The 23,509-nt window shown below is 39.7% G+C and overlaps 1 protein-coding gene across 2 annotated transcripts; it reads right to left on the minus strand.

The window, feature by feature from the left end:
* Positions 1-714: 714 nt before the first annotated feature.
* LOC128990825 (SET domain-containing protein SmydA-8-like) lies at positions 715-22,643 on the minus strand. Of its 2 annotated transcripts, none has more exons than XM_054413432.1 (10): positions 22,581-22,643; positions 18,431-18,569; positions 14,584-14,688; positions 11,243-11,404; positions 10,169-10,423; positions 9,015-9,325; positions 5,532-5,652; positions 5,091-5,331; positions 2,931-3,040; positions 715-2,426 (listed from the first exon to the last, which is right to left on the minus strand). In XM_054413432.1, the coding sequence occupies exons 2-10, from the start codon at positions 18,566-18,568 to the stop codon at positions 2,265-2,267; spliced, it is 1,605 nt and encodes a 534-aa protein (XP_054269407.1). In that variant the 5' UTR covers position 18,569; positions 22,581-22,643; the 3' UTR covers positions 715-2,264. The 2 variants fall into 2 exon arrangements, with proteins under 2 accessions (XP_054269407.1, XP_054269408.1); XM_054413433.1 differs by lacking the exon at positions 22,581-22,643 and adding an exon at positions 19,588-19,688.
* Between the last annotated feature and the right edge of the window lie 866 nt (positions 22,644-23,509).

Raw genomic sequence — 23,509 nt, forward strand, 5'->3', positions numbered from 1 at the left:
TTTATTTTTTACATAAAAAATTGTATCTTTGGATTTTTTCACCGATCTTTATGAAACTTGGTATGTATGTTAGTGTAAAAGAGACCCATGTTATAAAAAAATTTATCTTAATTCAACTTAAATTTTTAAAATGGCGGCCATTTTAGTTTTTTAAACTTAAACGACCAAAAAAGGCTCATTTTATGAAAAAATTCCAAGAACACTTGTATATAGCATTTTTAATTTCCAAGTGCAAAAAGATCAATTAAGAAATAGTTGAAATAATACGATTTTTAGTTGTAAATTGGGGCAAACCTGAGCTTTTCTGCCTTAAACATTTTACTACTAAAAATCGTAATATTTCAGCTATTTCTTACTCGATCGTTTTGCACTTGGGAAAGTTTGATAGGAAATAAATTTAAAATGGCCGCCATTTTAAAATTTTGGGTCGAATAAAAAGGAATTTTTTTTCTTACATGGGTCTCTTCTACCTTAACATACATAACAAGTTTCATAAAGATCGGTTGAAAAAAACCAAAGATAAAAATGTGTATGTAAAAAGTACAAAATGGTGAATATCTGGTTATCTGGATTTTGGAAAAATGTTTTTCTTGATTTTCTCTTTATTTTGACCCAAGGAATCGAATATATCCCAACCTATGCACCTTGTATAAACATTGTATTCTAACAAAAAATACAAATAATGGTACCGAAAAGATGAATGGGATGTATTAAAAAAAACATACACTTAAAAAAAAATATCTTACCGTCTACACTAAAAAGGAATACTGGTATCTATAGTTTGCCTTAAATTGATGACAAAAAATTAAAATTTTTCACAGACGGAAAATCTGTTAAAGGAAATAAGTGCTCTTTAAAAGCTGTTAACAACTACAGAAGATGATCTAACATCTGGGCGATCTGCAGTTTGTTCTCTAGTTATTGTGACATAGTGAGTGGCCCATGTCGTACAGCTGGGTGATCTGCAGTTTGTTCTCGAATGATTGTCACATAATGAGTGGCATGTCGTACAGCTGGGTGATCTGCAGATTGATCTCGAGTGATTGTCAGATAATGAGTGGCCCACGTCGTACAGCTGGATGATCTGCAGTTTGTTCTCGAGTGATTGTCACATAATGAGTGGCCCATGTCGTACAGCTGGGTGATCTGCAGTTTGTTCTCGAGTGATTGTCACATAATGAGTGGCCCATGTCGTACAGCTGGGTGATCTGCAGTTTGTTCTCGAATGATTGTCACATAATGAGTGGCATGTCGTACAGCTGGGTGATCTGCAGATTGTTCTCGAGTGATTGTCACATAATGAGTGGCATATGTCGTACAGCTGGGTGATCTGCAGTTTGTTCTCGAGTGATTGTCACATAATGAGTGGCCCATGTCGTACAGCTGGATGACCTGCAGTTTGTTCTCGAGTGATTGTCACAGAATGAGTGGCCCATGTCGTACAGCTGGATGACCTGCAGTTTGTTCTTGAGTGATTGTCACAGAATGAGTGGCATATGTCGTACAGCTAGGTGATCTGCAGTTTGTTCTCGAGTGATTGTCACATAATGAGTGGCCCATGTCGTACAGCTGGATGACCTGCAGTTTGTTCATGAGTGATTGTCACAGAATGAGTGGCATATGTCATACAGCTGGGTGATCTGCAGTTTGTTCTCGAGTGATTGTCACATAATGAGTGGCCCATGTCGTACAGCTGGATGACCTGCAGTTTGTTCTCGAGTGATTGTCACATAATGAGTGGCCCATGTCGTACAGCTGGATGACCTGCAGTTTGTTCTCGAGTGATTGTCACATAATGAGTGGCCCATGTCGTACAGCTGGATGATCTGCAGTTTGTTCTCGAGTGATTGTCACAGAATGAGTGGCCCATGTCGTACAGCTGGATGACCTGCAGTTTGTTCTTGAGTGATTGTCACAGAATGAGTGGCATATGTCGTACAGCTGGATGACCTGCAGTTTGTTCTCGAGTGATTGTCACATAATGAGTGGCCCATGTCGTACAGCTGGGTGATCTGCAGATTGTTCTCGAGTGATTGTCACATAATGAGTGGCATATGTCGTACAGCTGGATGACCTGCAGTTTGTTCTTGAGTGATTGTCACAGAATGAGTGGCCCATGTCGTACAGCTAGGTGATCTGCAGTTTGTTTTCGAGTGATGGTCAAAGATTGGTGAATATTCCACAGTTTACCCTGCATATGGAAACAGAGCAACTGGTAAACAATGCCTAATTTGATGTTTGCCAGTTTGTTTCATAGTTTACTGTCACATGGGAGATGCCATACTAGCGCACATTTGGATGTTTTGTAGCGTATTTAGTAGTTCTGCTTTATTCTGTTTTGCCTGCAGCAACAATTTCCCTTCAGGCAAAACCTCTGGCTCCACCGCTAAGAAAAATATCGTCTTGTCCAGACACTCGAGAGATTCCTGTTGAACAAAAAGACGTAAAAAAACATATCGTATTGCATATATTTTAAGAAAACTATTTTATACTCTATTTTGTACTGTAAATAGTTCCTGTATGCTGATTAAATCCCTTTAAAGTTTTAAAATAAAATGAAATTAATCAGTCTGTACTAATCGGCATCATACGTGGTCGTTGAAGCAAAAGACCAGGTATATAATTAGAAGTGGAGACGAATCAATGATAAAACCAATTTGGAAGGACAATTTTTGGATTAAGTAAACCCCTCTCAACACCTACAAAAATTGTGGAAATATAAAGTAACCAAAATATTGATATTGTTGAGAGCTCTTGAAGATGCAGAGGACCGAAAGAAGTGGAGGTATTACTTTTTAGGTCAAATACCATTCTCGGATTTTAATTGCAATCAGAGTAAGCATATATTAATAGACTGTTTAAACTAAAAGAAATTGCTATAAGTGTCTATTAAGTTGGCAATTGTTATGGAAGGGTTAGAATTCACTAACCATGAGAGCCGAGTAGAACTGGTCGTGGCCTTGAAGGTGGTCGCGACGAGCACGCTCAGCTAAACATGCGTGGAGGCCGAAATTGAGCATCCCCAACACTCTGGTCTCGCCTGAGGGACAAACACATGCTGAGCTTAAATCGCAATTGCATAACAAGACTACGAGTCTCACAACAAGTTTACAAGCTGCTACCTTTGACTAGATCGTCAGGATCCAATAGTCAACGCTGCTGCGCAAGTTGTGGCTCTGCTCTCAAATCATTGGACCATGTGGGACTATCGCCGAACTGCATAGTTTATTTACACCACAAAGAAGCCTGTTTACACGCATTCATGGCCAGTAAATTGTATGCAGGAAGACATTGTTATTCAACAATCTATATATTAATTTGAAACTGTTTTTCTTTGTGACAGCTAATTTGAGAGAACGGCTGGGTGTAGAAACTCGGTAGGGGTCTCTAAAGAAAGGTCTTGGCCTGTAGATGAGCCATCAACAGAGAAACGTGGTAAATTCCCTTGGGGCTCTGCCCCAGTGGCCTTTAAATTCCCATCCCATGTTATTCTTATGGAGGAAAAACTGTTAAAATGGTATAATATTACCTGTTTCCGTCTGTGATCCTATATTTGTTGTATAGAGCAACCGGTTTCAAGGCTATAACCTCATCTTCAGGCTCTTGTCGTCACTCTTGCGAGATCGTCGAGTTTCATAAACACACAAAAACACCAACATTGAAATAAATAAACACGAGACATTGACAGACGAAGACGATTAACATAAATTCGGGAACTAGTTCCACACAAAACGCGGCACGGGCAAACGTTTTGTCATGACTCTTTGAGTCATGACAAAACGTTTGCCCGTGCCGACTCTTTGAGTCATGACAAAACGTTTGCCCGTGCCGACTCTTTGAGTCATGACAAAACGTTTGCCCGTGCCGCGTCGTGTGTGGAACTAGTTCCCGAATTTATGTTAATCGTCTTCGTCTGTCAATGTCTCGTGTTTATTTATTTCAATGTTAGTGTTTTTGTGTGTTTATGAAACTCGACGATCTCGCAAGAGTGACGACAAGAGCCTGAAGATGAGGTTATAGCCTTGAAACCGGTTGCTCTATACAACAAATATAGGATCACAGACGGAAACAGGTAATATTATACCATTTTAATATTCAAGAAGTGATCCTGGACCAAATAACATCAATATGAAGGAAAAACTGTCTTTTGTCATAGAACGGCTGGGTGTAGAAACTTGGTAGTGGTCTCTAAAGAAAGGTCTTAGTCTGTAGATGAGTTATCAAAAGAAAAAGCGAGAAATCCTGGACAATTTGATATACAAAAAATAAAACTGAACACTGTGCTACATTTCTTGAGCAATAATTGAAAGAGCCGATTTGTAAACAATGGAAACAGGAAAGTCATAGAACACAACCAAGTACAGTAGAAGAAATAGTAATAATGTTTTTTTTTTAATTTATAATCGTTATTATAGACAACCTAATGCGGCTATGAGTGGGAAACATTTTGTAGAAAACACTAAAAAAACAAGGGCAGCTTTTGAAAAAAGATAAGATATTTACAAAACATTTTGATTATATCTAACTGTTGTGTACATCTTGAGTATTTCCATAATCTTTGAGTCGACTCTTATAGAGTCATCGGAAATTATGACTGTTGTTCGTTTTAAAATAACGCCTGTAATGTTTCGCAATTGCTCGAATCCGAGCAACAGGTACACTAGTGTTCTTTGAACAGAACATGTTTTTATTTTGCCTATGTGTTTTGTCACTAATATCGTTTTTATACTTTTTCGTAAGGGAACTATCCTAACCTTGGTCAGATTTTATGACGACTAATAGGCAACCCAGCATAGCATTTGCTCCCAAGTAAATGTTATTGCAATAATTCGGACACCAAAGCCTTCTCAGGTCCCTGACTCATATTGTAACTCATATTGAGTTTATTTGAGTTCTTGTTATTTCAGTGACCAATAATAACTGGGCTCAGTTTCAAACCAATAGAACGTCTACAGCCATTCCTTAGCGATCTTCTGATTAAGCCAGCACCATGCCGCTGTCCAGACGTTCCTTCCACCATCCCTGAAGTATTCGTCCTAGTTGAAAATACAAGTTTCTAAAACTTACAGTTAAACGAGCAAATGTTTCACCTGGTGCTATGAGAGACAGCAGCTCCAGCAAGTCCCTGGTAAGGTTGACCTTGTACTGGAGGCATTCTGGAGACAAACCTCGTATACCCTGCGGGGACTCTTGACCCATCCTCTCAGCGATCGCCAGCCTCACCTCGGTCAGGTAGAAGTGGTTCTGGTGAAACTTGGACCTCCATTTCTCCAGGAACTTGGTCGACTCTGTGAGGTTCTTGGACTGCAGAGTGGCAAGTTCCTGGCCAGCCTACATTGCAACAAGAATGCAACAGATAACACGAATATGAATACCTCTGTTTTGTCTCCTTTTGAAGCTCGTTTACTTGTATTTTGAAAATTTGTATAAGCATAGGATGTTTTTTAAACACTTTTGTAAGTTATTTGTATCGTTCACCTTAGATGAAAAGGCTACTTTTACTATTCAGAGTCAATAATATTTGTACGAACCTGTTGTAGTGTAGCCTCGACCTGGGAGTCGTATACGACATGACCGCACGAGTCGCAGGTCCAAGGAGTAGCCTCCACCAAGGAACACAGACTGGCTGGTAGCATAGTACCCGAGCAGTCACTATAACACAAGGGTTGAATGTAGTTAACTCCTGTTATATAAAGGTTATTTTAAAGTGGCAGGATCATTTAATAACAGGGTAATTAATTATCCTTTGACTCTTATTATAAAACACAAAAACTGTTTCAAAGTTATTTGGTGGTACATAAAGTAGCGATTCAATTTTTTTTACCGAAACCTGCAAGTTTTGGAACATCTGATTATAAACATGTGTACGATTCCAACCATAAAATGAGAATAATGTAGTGAACAAACATAAATTATTTATGTTTGTGTACTACATTGGATTGAAGTTTAGAATTTTACATGGTTGCTAACACTTTGTTAGTGGTTCATCTAAGTTAAAACCTTAGAAATATTTATATTTCAGTGGCAAGGCCAACAATAATAAAATGGGAGATACAGACGTGACAGACGCTACTGAAGATATAGCATCAATCGACCAAAAAGCTGAAACTCGACTAGAACAAGAGATACAGGCCTCAACACGCAACATAGTAGGTCTCGTTAGTTCACCCTCTTTATTCCGTAAATCACACGTACCAGATGTAACTGAGTTACTAGACAACCTCAACAGTGAAGAGTTGACCGCCTTGAGAGCACACTTTTACGAGAAAAAGGTCGACGAAAAGATCAAAGAGCCAAAAGGAAGTGCGCACCCTCGTTTTTGTGGATTCAAATTGAACAAAGATGAGTTTCTATCAGCGATAGAAAGTGTAATGGCCACCTCGCAGTACAATGATGCTGCTGAAGATTTGTTCGAGCTTCTGGTGAAGGATAACGCGGAGGAACACACGGGATACCTCTGGTGGGAGCAGCTACTGGATGAACTGATGGACTTTATGTCGGAAAAGACAAAGTCACGGCCTGGAGACATTGTTAAGGAGTCGTTCTGTAGTCTCCACGCAATGTCTCACTGCAGGAGGGAGACGATAGTAAGAGTGGTGGTGGTGGAGACGGCCAAGTCGTTCTGCTACGTGGTCGTGTCCAAGTACGGCAAGGTGGGGATATACGACTGGAACATGAGTCTGTTGGAGCAATACGAGGTGAGACTGAGTACCCAGATAGCTACGACAGCCGGAGGAGAGGTACGAAGGACGACGTGGGTTGTTGACGCGGTGCACATGACTGACGCCGCCACACTCCTAGTGGCAGCGAGTGACCGGAGTCTACACTTCTACTCTATGTCTGGACTGGTGTGTGTGCCTGTCTACCGCATCTCAGGCCTCCCCAACACACCTACCTGCCTGCACTACACACCGGGGGTAGCAGACAGCGTGTCCATGCTGCTAGTGGGGGACGACCAGGGATCCATCGCCACTGTCTACTTCCATCAGCCACAATACGCTCTGTTTAAACGAACGAGCAACGATTCTTTTGACGAGTACTTCTGGAAAGAACTGAGCTCACAGAAAGCGTGGGTGACGATCACCATGGATCAAGGAATCCACAAAGACGAGATCCACAGAGTGGAATACTTTAGCGACAACAACACCGTCGTCAGCTGCAGTAACGACCCGAGCACCACAGTGATCATCCGTTACATCGTCGGTCGGCGGGCTCCTTACGTGTTCAAGATAACTCGAGGAGTGAGATGTTTCCATCTAGATCGCTCGCTGAGGCTCTTGGCCACAGGAGGAAAAGACAGCGTCGTTAGACTGTGGAACCCCATAATCCCAAAGAAACCGGTCGCGTCTTTGTTTGGCCACAAGACTTGTATCGTAGACGTTCGTATCCTTAGACATCTAAGCGTACTTATAAGCATTAGCAAAGATACAGTTGTTAAAGTCTGGGACCTGGTAAAACACACGTGCATGCAATCGCTTCCCCTTCTTTTCCCCGTTCACGGAGCTTTGGCGAGAACCCCAGAGTTCGGGGTGCAATCTTTTTATCCCGGTCCGGTGACGTGTAAGCCACCTTTTGTTATGCCGAGGAAATCTTCGACTGAGTTCGTGTTTTCTCCCCGCACCGTGACGACTGCTAGTTCTAGTGGATTAGAGAGTAGTACAAGCACATCTGACTCCCGTTGGCTGGAGAAGTTGGACTCAAAAAGTGACAACAGCAACGGTCTGTCGAGTACTCATACAGCAAATACCTCAAATAGTAAGCAAGATATGGAAAGTGTTAAAACTACGACGTCCGGTCTTTATAGGCTTCCAACGTTGGCCAGTATTGGTCAAGGTTCTGGTCGTCATGAAACTAGAACTGACACAAGATTCACCAACGCCACCGAGCGTAGCGATGCGACTACATCTTGTGTCGAGTCGTCATGGACCCGGATGGAGCTGCTAGCAGTGAGTTGCAACTGCGTCGTCATTCTGCAGCTGAGTGAGAGAGACTTGGATGAGAGGGAGGACAGGAGAGTCGGGAACCCTCTGGACCCTCCACTTCGCAATCAAGATCCTGTAGCCCCCTCGCCGTGGTTATCAGTAGACGACGCCTACCTGACTGGCCTCACCAACATCGACGATCTCAAACCACCAGGTGAGTTGGACGCACCACCCACGATACTGGCAACGTTACAGAAGAGCTTGGGTAATGAGATGACCAGAGATCTAGCATCGGTGGCTGCTTCTTGCTACAGTCGCGATTCTCAACAGACAGACCTGAAGCAGATCCGGGCGATGGTTGACCAGTGCGCTCCCCACTTGGCGCTAGGTACCACGGAATTGGAGGACATCCCGTTCAAAATCCCGCCAACAGTCGTCCATCATACACACAGACGGCGGAAAGAGAAAGAGGTCCCAGCGAGAGAGACGAAAGTGACGAGAGCCTCCATGACAATAGACGAGTCCGAGACGTCCACCGTCATGGACACCACAACCACCAACACTAACACCAACACTACCTCTACCTCGACCAACAGGTCAAATAAATACTGATAATAAATGCCTGTTGTCATTCTTGGTTGTTTGGTTGGTTTGAGATTATTGTACGTAAGATTATGGAAGTGTTGCATGTCTATTGAAAAGAAACATAAAAACAATAATAATGAACCATTTATCTCACATATACACAACGTATCTCATTATACATAGCCCTCTACTTCAATTAAATAATTTTTATGTTTTATAATTTGATTTAACACAGGTTTGACTTTTATTTTTTTATAAATTATTTCTTTAACTTTTGATAGTCAATATCACTACATACTTCACATTTAAAAATTTTGAGTCGTTAAAATTTAGGCTACGATATTACATTTTGGACTCATACAAAATAACTCTTTTTTAAAACAAATATTCGAGTCATCAAGTTTTTACTGCCCAATTATAGTCATTAATAAACGATCCGTCATCTTTAAGTACAGTTTCACTAGGAGGAATCTATGCTTTTCAATCTACCATCGTGAAGTCTCCTACCTTTTTTCGCACAGAATGGCGCTAAAGTAAGTGCCCATCTCGGTCGGGTCGAGACACCTCGGGCACTGACAGGTAAAGAACTTTGTGTCCCGCAGGTGGTACTGTCGGTTCACCGTGCCCCAAAGACAGTCTGTGTAGCAGATGGAGAGATGTTGCCCGGCGGACACCTTGACCACGGCGCGGAGGACGAGGCTAGCATCACTGGCGAAACTCTTGGCACAGTTGGGGTGACAGCTGTGCTCTAACATGGAGGAGAGGTCGTAGACAGCGACGTGGGCTGGCTGGGTGAGAGGTACTTCGTGGCCGTTGACCTGACAATAGAACCGACTATTTATTAAAACTCGTGCGTCTGCTTAGAAAACAATTTACAAGACATACAACTTTGGGGAATTTTTGACATTTTTTTGTTTATAGAATCCGCTTTAACTCTACAAATTGAAACGTGTTAATCAAAACATTTTCAAACTGACCATTACAAAACTGGTCAGGCAAACAAAATCAATGTTAAAGGTACAAAAGATTCAACATTTCATTGACATGTCAAGAAACCTACTACAACTACTACTGTAGTAAAAGGTGCAGCAACTTTTCGAAATGTATCCATGGTCAAGACAATTTTAATAACTCATGTATAAATTGCAAAGTCAACTTCGAATCAAGCCTACTACAGCATTGGCGAATTTCTAAATGGACCTCTAATGCCTCTATGGTGTTTTTGGCCTCTGGGGACCTAAAACAAAATAGCTTATTCCCTATATGGGAAATTCGCTCAAATCCGTTCCAGTGACTTAAAGTCAACAAGGACCCCTACAGAATTGGCGACATGTCCAACAGTTTGCCAAAATGCATTCAACGTCAAGAACAATTAATTTTTAACTGTGGCATCGGTGAATAACTAAATGGGAAAAGCCAAGTCAACATCTTATCCTTTCGTGTGCGACTGTTAATATTATCCTTTTATTTCGTGTTAATTCCTCGGGGCTGTTTTAGGACTTTCTCCTCTTCAGATTGTTTGCGAATGCTGACTGGTTCGATTTCAGGCACATCCACAAAACTTAATTGAGTTGGCATAGGTTATGCGTTGAATTTACTTAATTAAAAATGTCACTGGTATAAACACAAGAAAAGAAAAAAAGCCCTGATGTCGAACTCACTTGTATGATTCCCCAGATATCCATGATGTCCTCGTCACTAAACTCGTCCTCCAGCTTGTAGAACCTGCGGAGGAACTGAGCGACGGTCCTGGTGTCTTCCTTGTACTTGTGTGTGCCTCGTCGCTCCTCCGTGTGCGACTGCAGCTTGCACAGTCTGCCCCACAGTCCAGGGCTGTGTCGCTTGGCGTAGCACAGTCGCAAGGTCGTGATACACTCGTAGCTCGGGTGTGGAGTTATGAACTGTGAGATCTTTACCTAAAAGACAACACTCCGTGTTAGCAAACGATGTATGTAAATTGTTCTTGTTGTTCTTGGACAGGGTAAATGAATCATGATGAAAAGTTGCCAAACTGAGCAAATTTTCACCACATATCATTCTTACTTTCTCTGATCACAATAACATCTTTAAAACTAACTCGACTTTCCAATCAAGAAAAAACAATATTATTCTGTCAACTCTTATCCTGAAGTAAGTCTATAAAATATTATGTATGTTCTGGACTACGCAAGATCCAATAATTGAATTGAGACTTCTACTACAACATTTAAAACATGTTTCAGACTATTCATTATGAAATCTTGGGGTTTGGTATGACTTGGTAATTGTTTGTTTCTTGAAAAAAATTTGTATACATCCCTAGCAATATGACTGTGCCCCTGAACATTTTTATGTATGTTTCCTGGTGTTCAGGGGCACACCCATATTGCTTATCATTGTAATAATAATGGCAATCAAAATATAACCGAGAAGAACAAGAAGCCTATTCATCTCAAACAATTTGACGATCCTCTTGGCTCTTAAGATTTTTTTTCTCCCTAAATCTTTTTTTCAACTGGACAGAAATATATAATTTACTGAGCAATGAGTCTCATTTGAGTTCAACAACAAAGCTTGGTATGTAACTCAGTTCTAGAATTACTCGGATACTCTCCTACTATCTAGAGCATCCTCTTCTTTCACTTCTTCTCTCTTCACAGTTCTACAATTCAGATACATATTCCTAACAAGGTTCAGTCAAATAACCCTCTTCAAACTTAGCATGAAAACCCCCTAAGTAGCTGGGATTGACTCACTGGATTCTTTCTCTTGTCCATGGTCCACCGACACTCGGGCAGGTGTTGTTTGGACTCTCTGCATTTCGGTTTGAGACACAACGGCCAGCCACACTGTGAGCAGGGCTCAGAGTTGTGTTGTGACACAGCCTGTAGACAACTCAGACACACGGGACCTGTCACCTGTCAAGACAATAACAGGACCAATATACAAGTGGTTTACTATTATTGACAAAGCCATTCGGACGTTATTTAGATTATAGAACCAGACTGTTAATAGGCCTACGTCGCAATATCTGCTAATATTCTCACCCACGATATTCGTGCCCACGCCGACACATCAAGGTGCGTTTTCAAAGCGAAGATGAGTGAACGAGTAATGAGAAGACAGCTTTGTATCTAACTGATGAGTTACAATTTATCACGGTAATGTATGGTTATCTAGCCAGTAGGTATAATTAATGAAAAGCTCAATGACGAAGGACATGCATGGGTCTGACCAGGGCTGGATTATCCTCTAGTCACACCAGGTGCTTCACCTAGAGCGTCTTCAGTAGGAGCATAATTTGACTCAGGGATGTCAAGTCGAGATACAGTCAGGGTTCGGTACACAATCTCAAATCCGAATTCTGATTCCCAAAAACCTAGTTCAGAAATGTAAATCAAAGTACAGTAATTAGAAAAATGTTCATACAATCTACTGTAAAATCGATTTTATTACCTACTTTATTTTGGGTTAACCTGTTCGCAATGGCTCTGGAAAATTGATTCGCAAAAAGGAAATTCCTCTGTTCCCTCAGGGGTGTGCTAATTAGTTAACCATCTTGGTTAGAGGGTACAAACATTCAGTTTGGCCTTGGACGTAAAATCAACCTGGGCCTGATTCTGACAAGGGATCAAAGTGTAAAACACTGGTTTGGAGAATCGTCCATTTACAATAAAAACTAATTTGATTTGTAAGTTTTACTCCTATATGGGATGCCGTAAAGAATACTCTGGCTTCGTGTCAATAAAACCATTAGCTTTAATCACAGTGACAATAAGGACTTGTATGTGAGCTGAGTTTGCCAACGTGTGTTTAACTAGTGTTGTGGGCGGAAGTTTTAAATGCAGAAGACAGTTGGCAAGCTCCAGTGACAACTAAATAGAATTCTACACCTCATAACTACAACGTTTAAATTGGCTTAGCAAATCAAACGCCTCGTGGAAATGTTAATTTCTGTTCTGTTTTATGTTCCTATTTATAATCCCCACGTTTGTTCGGGAGGTGAGCAAATAGTCCAATGTCAATAGTGCCAAGTAAATCGTATAGTCTACAAGTAAAACAATAACCGTCTGTAAGGTAATTCAAGGAATAACTTTGATTTTGGATTACTGTATTTTCAAAGCCTAACTAGACTCTATTTACAACGTGTATTACTTGAATAGTTTTCGTTGTATATCGAGAAATCATTTACCGTTTTAAAAAGGAGGCCGGTTCAATCAGCTTGTGTAAATTGACAATAATTAATTGTTATTTGAACAATATGAAAAACAAAATCTGAAAAATGACAAATTATTTCGGTTGATATTGATTGTTACATTATTTTATCGCCAATGTCCTATGCCAATGCTGAATACGTTTCATTCTAGGGATTTTAAAAGCATTAGCCTACTTTAGTCAACAAATACATTCGACAGATTCACCCTGGTACGTGAGGAACTCCGTCATCAGGGACTCTACGGCAGTACCAACTCTCCGAGACTTCGTCGACGGCCTTCGAGCGAGACTTGAAGAGACGGCGGATGTTTCTCCGTGGGAACAAATCAGGGACCTGGTTGCCGAGGGTGTTCCACAGCTCCGCCCCCAGATCAACGACTAACCCCCAGGAACGACGTTGACGTCTACAGGTAGCTGAGCTACCAGGGCTTAGACCCACATCAGACCAGAAGTATATGCTCCTAGCGAGCAGGCACTTCACCAGACGTGGCGCTAGTCGCCACGTCATATACACTTGGACTTTGGATAACTGCAGTTTTTGCCGCAGTGTGACGAAATACAATACAAACACTTGTGGATTTGTACCATCACATTCGTTTTAAAGAGAAAGAATGTGTTACTGTATATCACAAGAAATAGTAGTTTGCATTAACACTATTTACGCGAGTTATACTACTTTACCTACAACAGTGTTTTAATTAGGTACTAAAAATCACTAATAAATTCTAGGAGAGGTCATGTTTTCGTTTATTCTCTCATTGCCACTGACAGTGATGCAACGAAACATTGTACCAAACAAAAATTGCACCACTCAACAATTAAATTGGACTGAACAGCTGATTAGTTGAAGTTCGAATAATTACAATTTTACTTCTTCTCTCTCCTTGAACATCATTAGTCCGTTACCCGTGTTGTTATGAGTAAAACATGGTAAAACTATGCTGTTATGAAAGTAAACAATGTTGTTATGTAAAAATGTTCAATTCTAAGAACTTAACTGAAATGGCTACTTAAAAAAAAAAAACGGTCGTAGGTAAACGTATGTTAAACAAGTTTTTAGCGAATTTCCCATATAGGGAATAAGCTATTACCGTAGGTCTCATGGTAAGACCTAGACCCGGGACCGATTTACTTTTTCGTTTTGAGGTCCCCAGAGACCAAAAACACCATCCGTTCAAATTCATATATATATATATATTTATATATATATATATTTATATATATATATTAATATATATATATATATATTTATATGGGTCCGTTAGCGCGATAACTCGAGCAAAAATTATCCGATTTTGATGAAATTTGGTTCAAACGTGTAAACCTACGTTTATTTGAACGAGTTCGCGAACCAGCATAATCGGACCAAGGGAACAGGGGTTTATGGGGGGTTTTATGGGGTAAAAATGGGTTTGTCCCATTTTTTACCCTAAAAACAAAAAATTTTGCAATTTCTTTCTCAACCATTTTGTAGAGCTTAAAAAAAGAAATATTTTAGTATATTGAAGCGCTGTTGTATGCCTAACGGTCACGGAGAAAATAAAAAAAAGTGTAATTTAAAATTCCCATGTTATTCTTATAGAGAAAATGAAAACTGTTGTAGTTTACTTGTTTATGGATATATATTGACAAAATTTGGCAAATTTATTTATTTCATCCTATACTATTGACATATGGTCAAAAAACACTTTTTACCTTCCCCGTAGCAGCAAACCTAAGCACTTGTTAAATCTAATGTAATTTAAATTGGGAATAAATATGTCTTATTTATGGAAATATTTTAGTAAAAATGTAGTCAGACAAGTTGAAATTCGCTTAGTCTGCAGGTTTGCTGCGGCGGGGGTATTTATGTTATAAGACTACTTGACATTGGGTGACTCACCTGACTTGGTCCTTGCAGTAGTGGAGGCTCCTTGAGGATGACCTCCCCAGCGGTAATGTCCCGAGTAGCTACTAGGTGTCGTCCCAGCACTGGGTCCTCACAAACCTGCAGACAAACATCCATCGCCTGCTAACGGGTAATTGAAATATGAATCAGATCAGATTAAACATACCCTCTTGTAGATTTTAGATAATTCTGCTTCACCTAGAACGCAATGCTTCGGTTGGTTCCTTTCGGCTTTTAAGAGTGATTTGTTGATACATTATGGATATTGTTATTTATATTATTTTAACCTGTTCTTCCGATTGAAACTATGTAATTACTAACAACAACTTGTCCTCTGGTCAACTTTCAGTTGAAACCGTCGTAAAATTTGCCAAGATGAAATACAAATAAAACAAGTATAGCATTTCACAATACGATAAGACGCCTACGTGCACTGGTCAAACAGACAACATCCTCCACATCACTTACTATTGTGAAGACTTGGTAGTAGAAGCTTGCCTTAAACACACCTTGATATGTTTGTGTTTGGCCCAGTCCATTTTCTGGTGTTCCTTGTTGCAGTAGTAGACCTGACACATCACTAGCTATTGTGAAGACTTGGTAGTAGAACCATCGACTATACACCTCTATTCAATGGTAGGTAGAACCTTACCTTGAAGGGTTTGCATCTATGTTTGTGTTTAGCCCAGTCCAGTTTCTGGTGTTCCTTGTTGCAGTAGTAGACCTGACAACATCCTCCACATCACTTACTATTGTCAAGACTTGGTAGTAGAAGCTTACCTAGAAAGGTTTGCATGTATGTTTGTGTTTAGCCCAGTCCAGTTTCTGGTGTTCCTTGTTGCAGTAGTAGACCTGACAACATCCTCCACATCACTTACTATTGTCAAGACTTGGTAGTAGAAGCTTACCTAGAAAGGTTTGCATGTATGTTTGTGTTTAGCCCAGTCCAGTTTCTGGTGTTCCTTGTTGCAGTAATAGACCTGACAACATCCTCCACATCACTTACTATTGTGAAGACTTGGTAGTAGAAGCTTACCTTAATTGGTTTGCATGTATGTTTGTGTTTAGCCCAGTCCAGTTTCTGGTGTTCCTTGTTGCAGTAGTAGACCTGACAACATCCTCCACATCACTTACTATTGTCAAGACTTGGTAGTAGAAGCTTACCTTGAAAGGTTTGCATGTATGTTTGTGTTTAGCCCAGTCCAGTTTCTGGTGTTCCTTGTTGCAGTAGTAGACCTGACAACATCCTCCACATTACTTACTATTGTGAAAACTTGGTAGTAGAAGCTTACCTTGAAAGGTTTGCATGTATGTGTTTAGCCCAGTCCAGTTTCTGGTGTTCCTTGTTGCAGTAGTAGACCTGACAACATCCTCCACATCGCTTACTATTGTGAAGACTTGGTAGTAGAAGCTTACCTTGAAAGGTTTGCATGTATGTTTGTGTTTAGCCCAGTCCAGTTTCTGGTGTTCCTTGTTGCAGTAGTAGACCTGACAACATCCTCCACATCACTTACTATTGTGAAGACTTGGTAGTAGAAGCTTACCTTGAAAGGTTTGCATGTATGTTTGTGTTTAGCCCAGTCCAGTTTCTGGTGTTCCTTGTTGCAGTAGTAGACCTGACAACATCCTCCACATAACTTACTATTGTGAAGACTTGGTAGTAGAAGCTTACCTTGAAAGGTTTGCATGTATGTTTGTGTTTAGCCCAGTCCAGTTTCTGGTGTTCCTTGTTGCAGTAGTAGACCTGACAACATCCTCCACATCACTTACTATTGTGAAGACTTGGTAGTAGAAGCTTACCTTGAAAGGTTTGCATGTATGTTTGTGTTTAGCCCAGTCCAGTTTCTGGTGTTCCTTGTTGCAGTAGTAGACCTGACAACATCCTCCACATTACTTACTATTGTGAAAACTTGGTAGTAGAAGCTTACCTTGAAAGGTTTGCATGTATGTGTTTAGCCCAGTCCAGTTTCTGGTGTTCCTTGTTGCAGTAGTAGACCTGACAACATCCTCCACATCGCTTACTATTGTGAAGACTTGGTAGTAGAAGCTTACCTTGAAAGGTTTGCATGTATGTTTGTGTTTAGCCCAGTCCAGTTTCTGGTGTTCCTTGTTGCAGTAGTAGACCTGACAACATCCTCCACATCACTTACTATTGTGAAGACTTGGTAGTAGAAGCTTACCTTGAAAGGTTTGCATGTATGTTTGTGTTTAGCCCAGTCCAGTTTCTGGTGTTCCTTGTTGCAGTAGTAGACCTGACAACATCCTCCACATAACTTACTATTGTGAAGACTTGGTAGTAGAAGCTTACCTTGAAAGGTTTGCATGTATGTTTGTGTTTAGCCCAGTCCAGTTTCTGGTGTTCCTTGTTGCAGTAGTAGACCTGACAACATCCTCCACATCACTTACTATTGTGAAGACTTGGTAGTAGAAGCTTACCTTGAAAGGTTTGCATGTATGTTTGTGTTTAGCCCAGTCCAGTTTCTGGTGTTCCTTGTTGCAGTAATAGACCTGACAACATCCTCCACATCCTTACTATTGTGAAGACTTGGTAGTAGAAGCTTACCTTGAAAGGTTTGCATGTATGTTTGTGTTTAGCCCAGTCCAGTTTCTGGTGTTCCTTGTTGCAGTAGTAGACCTGACAACATCCTCCACATCACTTACTATTGTGAAGACTTGGTAGTAGAAGCTTACCTTGAAAGGTTTGCATGTATGTTTGTGTTTAGCCCAGTCCAGTTTCTGGTGTTCCTTGTTGCAGTAGTAGACCTGACAACATCCTCCACATCACTTACTATTGTGAAGACTTGGTAGTAGAAGCTTACCTTGAAAGGTTTGCATGTATGTTTGTGTTTAGCCCAGTCCAGTTTCTGGTGTTCCTTGTTGCAGTAGTAGACCTGACAACATCCTCCACATCACTTACTATTGTGAAGACTTGGTAGTAGAAGCTTACCTTGAAAGGTTTGCATGTATGTTTGTGTTTAGCCAGTCCAGTTTCTGGTGTTCCTTGTTGCAGTAGTAGACCTGACAACATCCTCCACATCACTTACTATTGTGAAGACTTGGTAGTAGAAGCTTACCTTGAAAGGTTTGCATGTATGTTTGTGTTTAGCCCAGTCCAGTTTCTGGTGTTCTTTGTTGCAGTAATAGACCTGACAACATCCTCCACATCACTTACTATTGTGAAGACTTGGTAGTAGAAGCTTACCTTGAAAGGTTTGCATGTATGTTTGTGTTTAGCCCAGTCCAGTTTCTGGTGTTCCTTGTTACAGTAGTAGACCTGACAACATCCTCCACATCACTTACTATTGTGAAGACTTGGTAGTAGAAGCTTACCTTGAAAGGTTTGCATGTATGTTTGTGTTTAGCCCAGTCCAGTTTCTGGTGTTCCTTGTTGCAGTAATAGACCTGACAACATCCTCCACATCACTTACTATTGTGAAGACTTGGTAGTAGAAGCTTACCTTGAAAGGTTTGCATGTATGTTTGTGTTTAGCCCAGTCCAGTTTCTGGTGTTCCTTGTTGCAGTAGTAGACCTGACAACATCCTCCACATCACTTACTATTGTGAAAACTTGGTAGTAGAAGCTTACCTTGAAAGGTTTGCATGTATGTTTGTGTTTAGCCCAGTCCAGTTTCTGGTGTTCCTTGTTGCAGTAGTAGACCTGACAACATCCTCCACATCACTTACTATTGTGAAGACTTGGTAGTAGAAGCTTACCTTGAAAGGTTTGCATGTATGTTTGTGTTTAGCCCAGTCCAGTTTCTGGTGTTCCTTGTTGCAGTAGTAGACCTGACAACATCCTCCACATCACTTACTATTGTGAAGACTTGGTAGTAAAGCTTACCTTGAAAGGTTTGCATGTATGTTTGTGTTTAGCCCAGTCCAGTTTCTGGTGTTCCTTGTTGCAGTAGTAGACCTGACAACATCCTCCACATCGCTTACTCGCGTCCTTCTGACAGATCACACAACTCTGTCCTCCCATCCTGAAAAACGAAAGACAACAGTTTTACAATTAAAAAGGTATATAACAGTATGCTGAAGAAATGTATATTTACCACAAAAAGAGCTGTGGTAAACTTTCGAATATTATAACACACACTGTATAGAACATAAACATAACTTACGTCACTGGCCAAAAGTAAAAAGGTTTGTAATTTTATTTAAATTAACCGTCAACAATTTTAAAACCATACTGTAAGGCTATTAGCATAAGATTCGGGCCAGTGACGACATTTATTTATGTTTATGATCCACTAGCTGTAACCCGCGGGATTTGCCCCGTTTAACTTCTTAATTTTCAAGATTATCTCGTTCGCATGGCTCAATCACGTACTGGTTGAAGTTTGTTCGCTACGCTCACTCACCTTTAGGTTGGAGCTCGTTCGCTGCGCTCACTTGCCTTCAGGTTAGCTCGTTCGCTACGCTAACTCGCCTCCAGGTTGAAGTTCGTTCGCTACGCTCACTCACCTTTTGGTTGCAAATTAGCTGTTGTCATAAATGTAAAAGAAATAATAGTGCTGCTTCCTGTTAATAATCATTGAAACTTTAATGCTATTGAACATCATAGAACAGAACCAACTTGATTAATTGAAACAGCTGTTAAGATTCAATAATTCAATTTCTCTTAAGGTTAACATGGGAAACTCCAGAGCCACTGGGGCGGAGCCCGAAAGGATTTTTGAAATAAGAATATGCCTATATGTTAATCGGGAATGTGAGCTATCATCATGCCAAATTTCAGCCCAATCCGACCAGTATTTTTCGCGTTCACTTGTCACAAACATACATCCATACATCCAAACTTTCTCATTTATAATATTAGTAGGATACAGTTTCTGTCGTAGTATTCGTGGGTTGATTGTGGGAAGTTATTTGTACATATCAAATTAAGAGACTCAAAAGCCTCTTGGTCCAACACTAATGATTCATACCTTTTATTTATCACCAATTAGACGCGTGGTGTATTTACTGCCGTGTTCAGCTGCTTGTGTAGCTGTTTACCTCACACAGCGGGTCCGTGGTTAGCTGGCAAAACACTCCGATGCAGTTGGACATGAATAATTTATCAGACTTTCCCTTGGCACTATATCCGCACTGTGTTGGATACACTTGATATGTTTACCCAAGAATAATTTGATTAATAACCTGAAAATGATCGGTTTGTGTATATATTCTGAGATGGGGGCGCCACCTAGGTGCGCATGTCAACCTAAATATGCGTGAAACGAGTGTAATCTGTGTAGCTTTGTTACTGACTAAGACCAGCTGTTTCATTAGTCAGGACCATCTATAATATTAAAACGTAATAGGGGTTTTTTTATTTCACGATTCTGAATCAACCACTCGACGGATTTTCATGATGTTTGTGTTGAAAGAAAGATCATTTTGAGAACTAGGGAATGTCGAAGCCATAATTTTAGTTTAGGGTCCCAGTTATTTAGAAATCAAGTTTTAATTTTTGAAAAGTCTAGCAGCCGACGCTAAGATTTCAAACTAGCTTTTGGTATGATATAATTTGCTTAACATAACAGCTGTAAACCACCTTACCACACCACCTACGGTAAATCCTTATTCCCTACATGGGTAATTCACTCGCTACAATTATGATTCTTCCAATAGAGATATTATTTTATATTTGCAGCTGCATTGAATGTCCTACAGGGAGGATTCGCTTAAAGACAATGTTTAGGGATAAACACATTATAAGCAATACACCTACTGATTATATGATCAGAGGGAAGGACTAGGAATGCTACATGATTACATTTAAGGGATGATACAATTAGAGCTTGTGCTAAGAAGTGATAACAAGTGAGCTTTCATTGAGGAACAATCATATTTGAGCTTCTGTCAAAGGATGATGGCATTGACCTATACGGGATTGTGATACTAGAACTTATATTGAGAGATGATTACAGAGCTTATGTTAAGATGTGATGAAATTAGAGCATAAGCTCTAATTTCATCACATCTTATAGGGTATAAACCAAGGCATGATAGTATTTTAAAACATATGTTAAGAGATGGTGATATTAGAATTATGTTAATGTATACTTAGGTTAAGGGATTACGATATTGGAACTTATGATAATGGATGATGATATGGGAGCCTATGTTAAGGGATGATGATAATGGAACTTAGGTTAAGGGATTACGATATTGGAACTTATATTAATGGATGATGATATGGGAGCCTATGTTAAGGGATGATCATAATGGAACTTAGGTTAATGGATGATGATATGGGAGCTTAGGTTAAGGTGTGATCATAATGGAACTTAGGTTAATGGATGATGTTATTGGAGCCTATGTTAAGGGATGATGATAATGAAACTTAGGTTAATGGATGATGATATGGGAGCCTATGTTAAGGGATGATGATAATGGAACTTAGGTTAATGGATGATGATATTGGAGCCTATGTTAAGGGATGATGATAATGGAACTTAGGTTAATGGATGATGATATGGGAGCTTATGTTAAGGATGATGATAATGGAACTTAGGTTAATGGATGATGATATTGGAACTTAGGTTAATGGATGATGATAATGGAACTTAGGTTAATGGATGATGATATGGGAGCCTATGTTAAGGGATGATGTGATATTGGAACTTATGTTAATGGATAATGATATGGGAGCTAATGTTAAGGGATGATGATAATGGAACTTAGGTTAATGGATGATGATATGGGAGCCTATGTTAAGGGATGATGATAATGGAACTTAGGTTAATGGATGATGATATTGGAGCTTATGTTAAGGGATGATGATAATGGAACTTAGGTTAATGAATTATGATATGGGAGCCTATGTTAAAGGATGATGATAATGGAACTTTTGTTAAGGGATGGTGATATTAGAACCTATGTTAATGGATACTTATGTTAAGGAATAATGATATTGGAACTTGTGTTAGGGGATTGTGATATTGGAACTTAGTTCAATGGATAATGATATGGGAGCTAATGTTAAGGGATGATGTGATATTGGAACTTATGTTAATGGATAATGATATGGGAGCTAATGTTAAGGGATGATGATAATGGAACTTAGGTTAATGGATGATGATATTGGAGCCTATGTTAAGGGATGATGATATTGGAGCCTATGTTAAGGGATAATGATATTGGAACTTGTGTTAAGCGATTATGATATCGGAACTTAAGTTAAATAATGATAATATTGGAACTTATGTTAAATGATAATGATATTGGAACTTATGTTAATGGATGATGGTATGGGAAATTATGTAATAGACGATGATATTGGAACCTAAGTTAATGGATGCTAATGTTAAGGGATGATAACATTGGAACATGTATCAAGGGATTATGATATTGGAACTTATGTTAATGGATGATGGTATGGGAAATTATGTTAAGATGTATTTATGTTATGATGGTATTAGAGCTTATGTTAAGTCATATTGAAACTTAAATTGGTTAATGTTCGTATTGAAGATTTTCTGAAAGGGTGGTCATATTGACATTTATGATGGTGGGTGGTCGTGTTAAAGGCGATGTTGAGAGATGATCATATTGGGTTTCAATGCAGGTCCTGTAAGGAGATGGTGTAGGTTACACTGGTTGATTAGATTGGAGGCTGATTATATTGGAGCCGATATTCTATACTACAGAATCTAATAATTTACTCTATCTCAAGCTCGAAAAAAACTATAATGGGTTAAACGTTCTACTTAAACAATTATTTTGAATATTGTATAGTTATAATACTTTATCAAATGAAATATTACTCAAGCCACAAATAACTAAAACATATACATTTAACAAAACATGTTAACTACTAAAATTGGTTTAACTGACTGCAAAGCGAAAACGGAAACAAATATAAATAGATATTCAAAAAGGCATATTTTCATGCAAATGTATCTAACAAGCGTTATCACGTTGTACAACACGATCAAAACAATTGCTTAACACCAACACCAATTCACGCCGTCAAAATAACTGATGAGTTATTAATTACTTGCCTCCAATATAAATAGCTGATGCACCCACAATAACACTATTCCCACTGCGCGCTCCCCTCCTACCTCTCAACCTCACGCTATTATTCTCGGCCCGTTAAGCCTAGGTCGCTATATTTAAACTCCACGCTTCCGAGCCGATTCTTCTTGGCAATAGAACAAACCAATTGTCTTACATCAGTGCCGTGTCTTGAGGCAGACTAATAAATTGTTCCGCGCTGCAAAAACTGTAGACTGGACGGTACTACAGCGCCGCTGTAAACACTGCTCTTAGCCTACACCTGTTAAGAAATTGTGAACTTCTCAAACGGGATGATTTAGTGTTTAGAAGGGTACTTGTACGTTTTATTTTCAAATGTGACTGGGCATTTTCAATTTGTTACCAATTGCAATTACTCATTCATCATCGAAAGAAAATGCAGGATACGTTAAGAAAGAATTTCTGTAGAAACACAACTTACACGTTGATCAAAACTGTTAGAAGCCAGCTGGTGTCATAGATTTGGTCACGGAGGTCCTGGGTTCAAATCCCGCTAATCCCCAATGGATTTTAGTTCTTTATATTGCCATAGTCTTTGGATGATAATAACAATAATCCGACACGCCAGGACGAAACCAACGCGTTGGGACTTCGGCCTGTCTATTTGTGAGAGTAAAAGATTCGGAAATTTACTTTTTATATATTTTATAAACCGTGCTGCGGCAGTTGGGTTAGTGTTTGGTACAGTATGTTATTACGTCTATGAACTTGGCGCATTTTAAGATTTCAATTCAATTCAATTATTTAAGATGGGGACGCCACTATGTGCGTATTTTAACCCAAATATGAGTGAAGGATTTATACATTTCACGATATGTCTACCCATATGGTTACAGTATTTTATAATCTAATATAGTTTTACCCGTTAGTCACATCACAGAGGAGACTAATG

Source organism: Macrosteles quadrilineatus, unplaced genomic scaffold (assembly GCF_028750875.1).
Source record: "Macrosteles quadrilineatus isolate MER2022 unplaced genomic scaffold, UCM_ALF_1.0 Scaffold_3__2_contigs__length_128488019, whole genome shotgun sequence".
NCBI classification, from domain to species: domain Eukaryota; kingdom Metazoa; phylum Arthropoda; class Insecta; order Hemiptera; family Cicadellidae; genus Macrosteles; species Macrosteles quadrilineatus.

What these genes read in the sequence shown, in the direction of transcription:
- LOC128990825 (XM_054413432.1), bottom strand. Translation starts at nt 18,568, where the DNA reads ATGGGAGGACAGAGTTGTGTGATCTGTCAGAAGGACGCGAGTAAGCGA. An exon ending in ATACATGCAAACCTTTCAAG is followed by an intron (nt 14,689 to 18,430) that starts GTAAGCTTTACT and finishes GTTTGTCTGCAG; the next exon opens with GTTTGTGAGGACCCAGTGCT. An exon ending in GCTGTCTCTCATAGCACCAG is followed by an intron (nt 3,041 to 5,090) that starts GTGAAACATTTG and finishes TTTGTCCCTCAG; the next exon opens with GCGAGACCAGAGTGTTGGGG.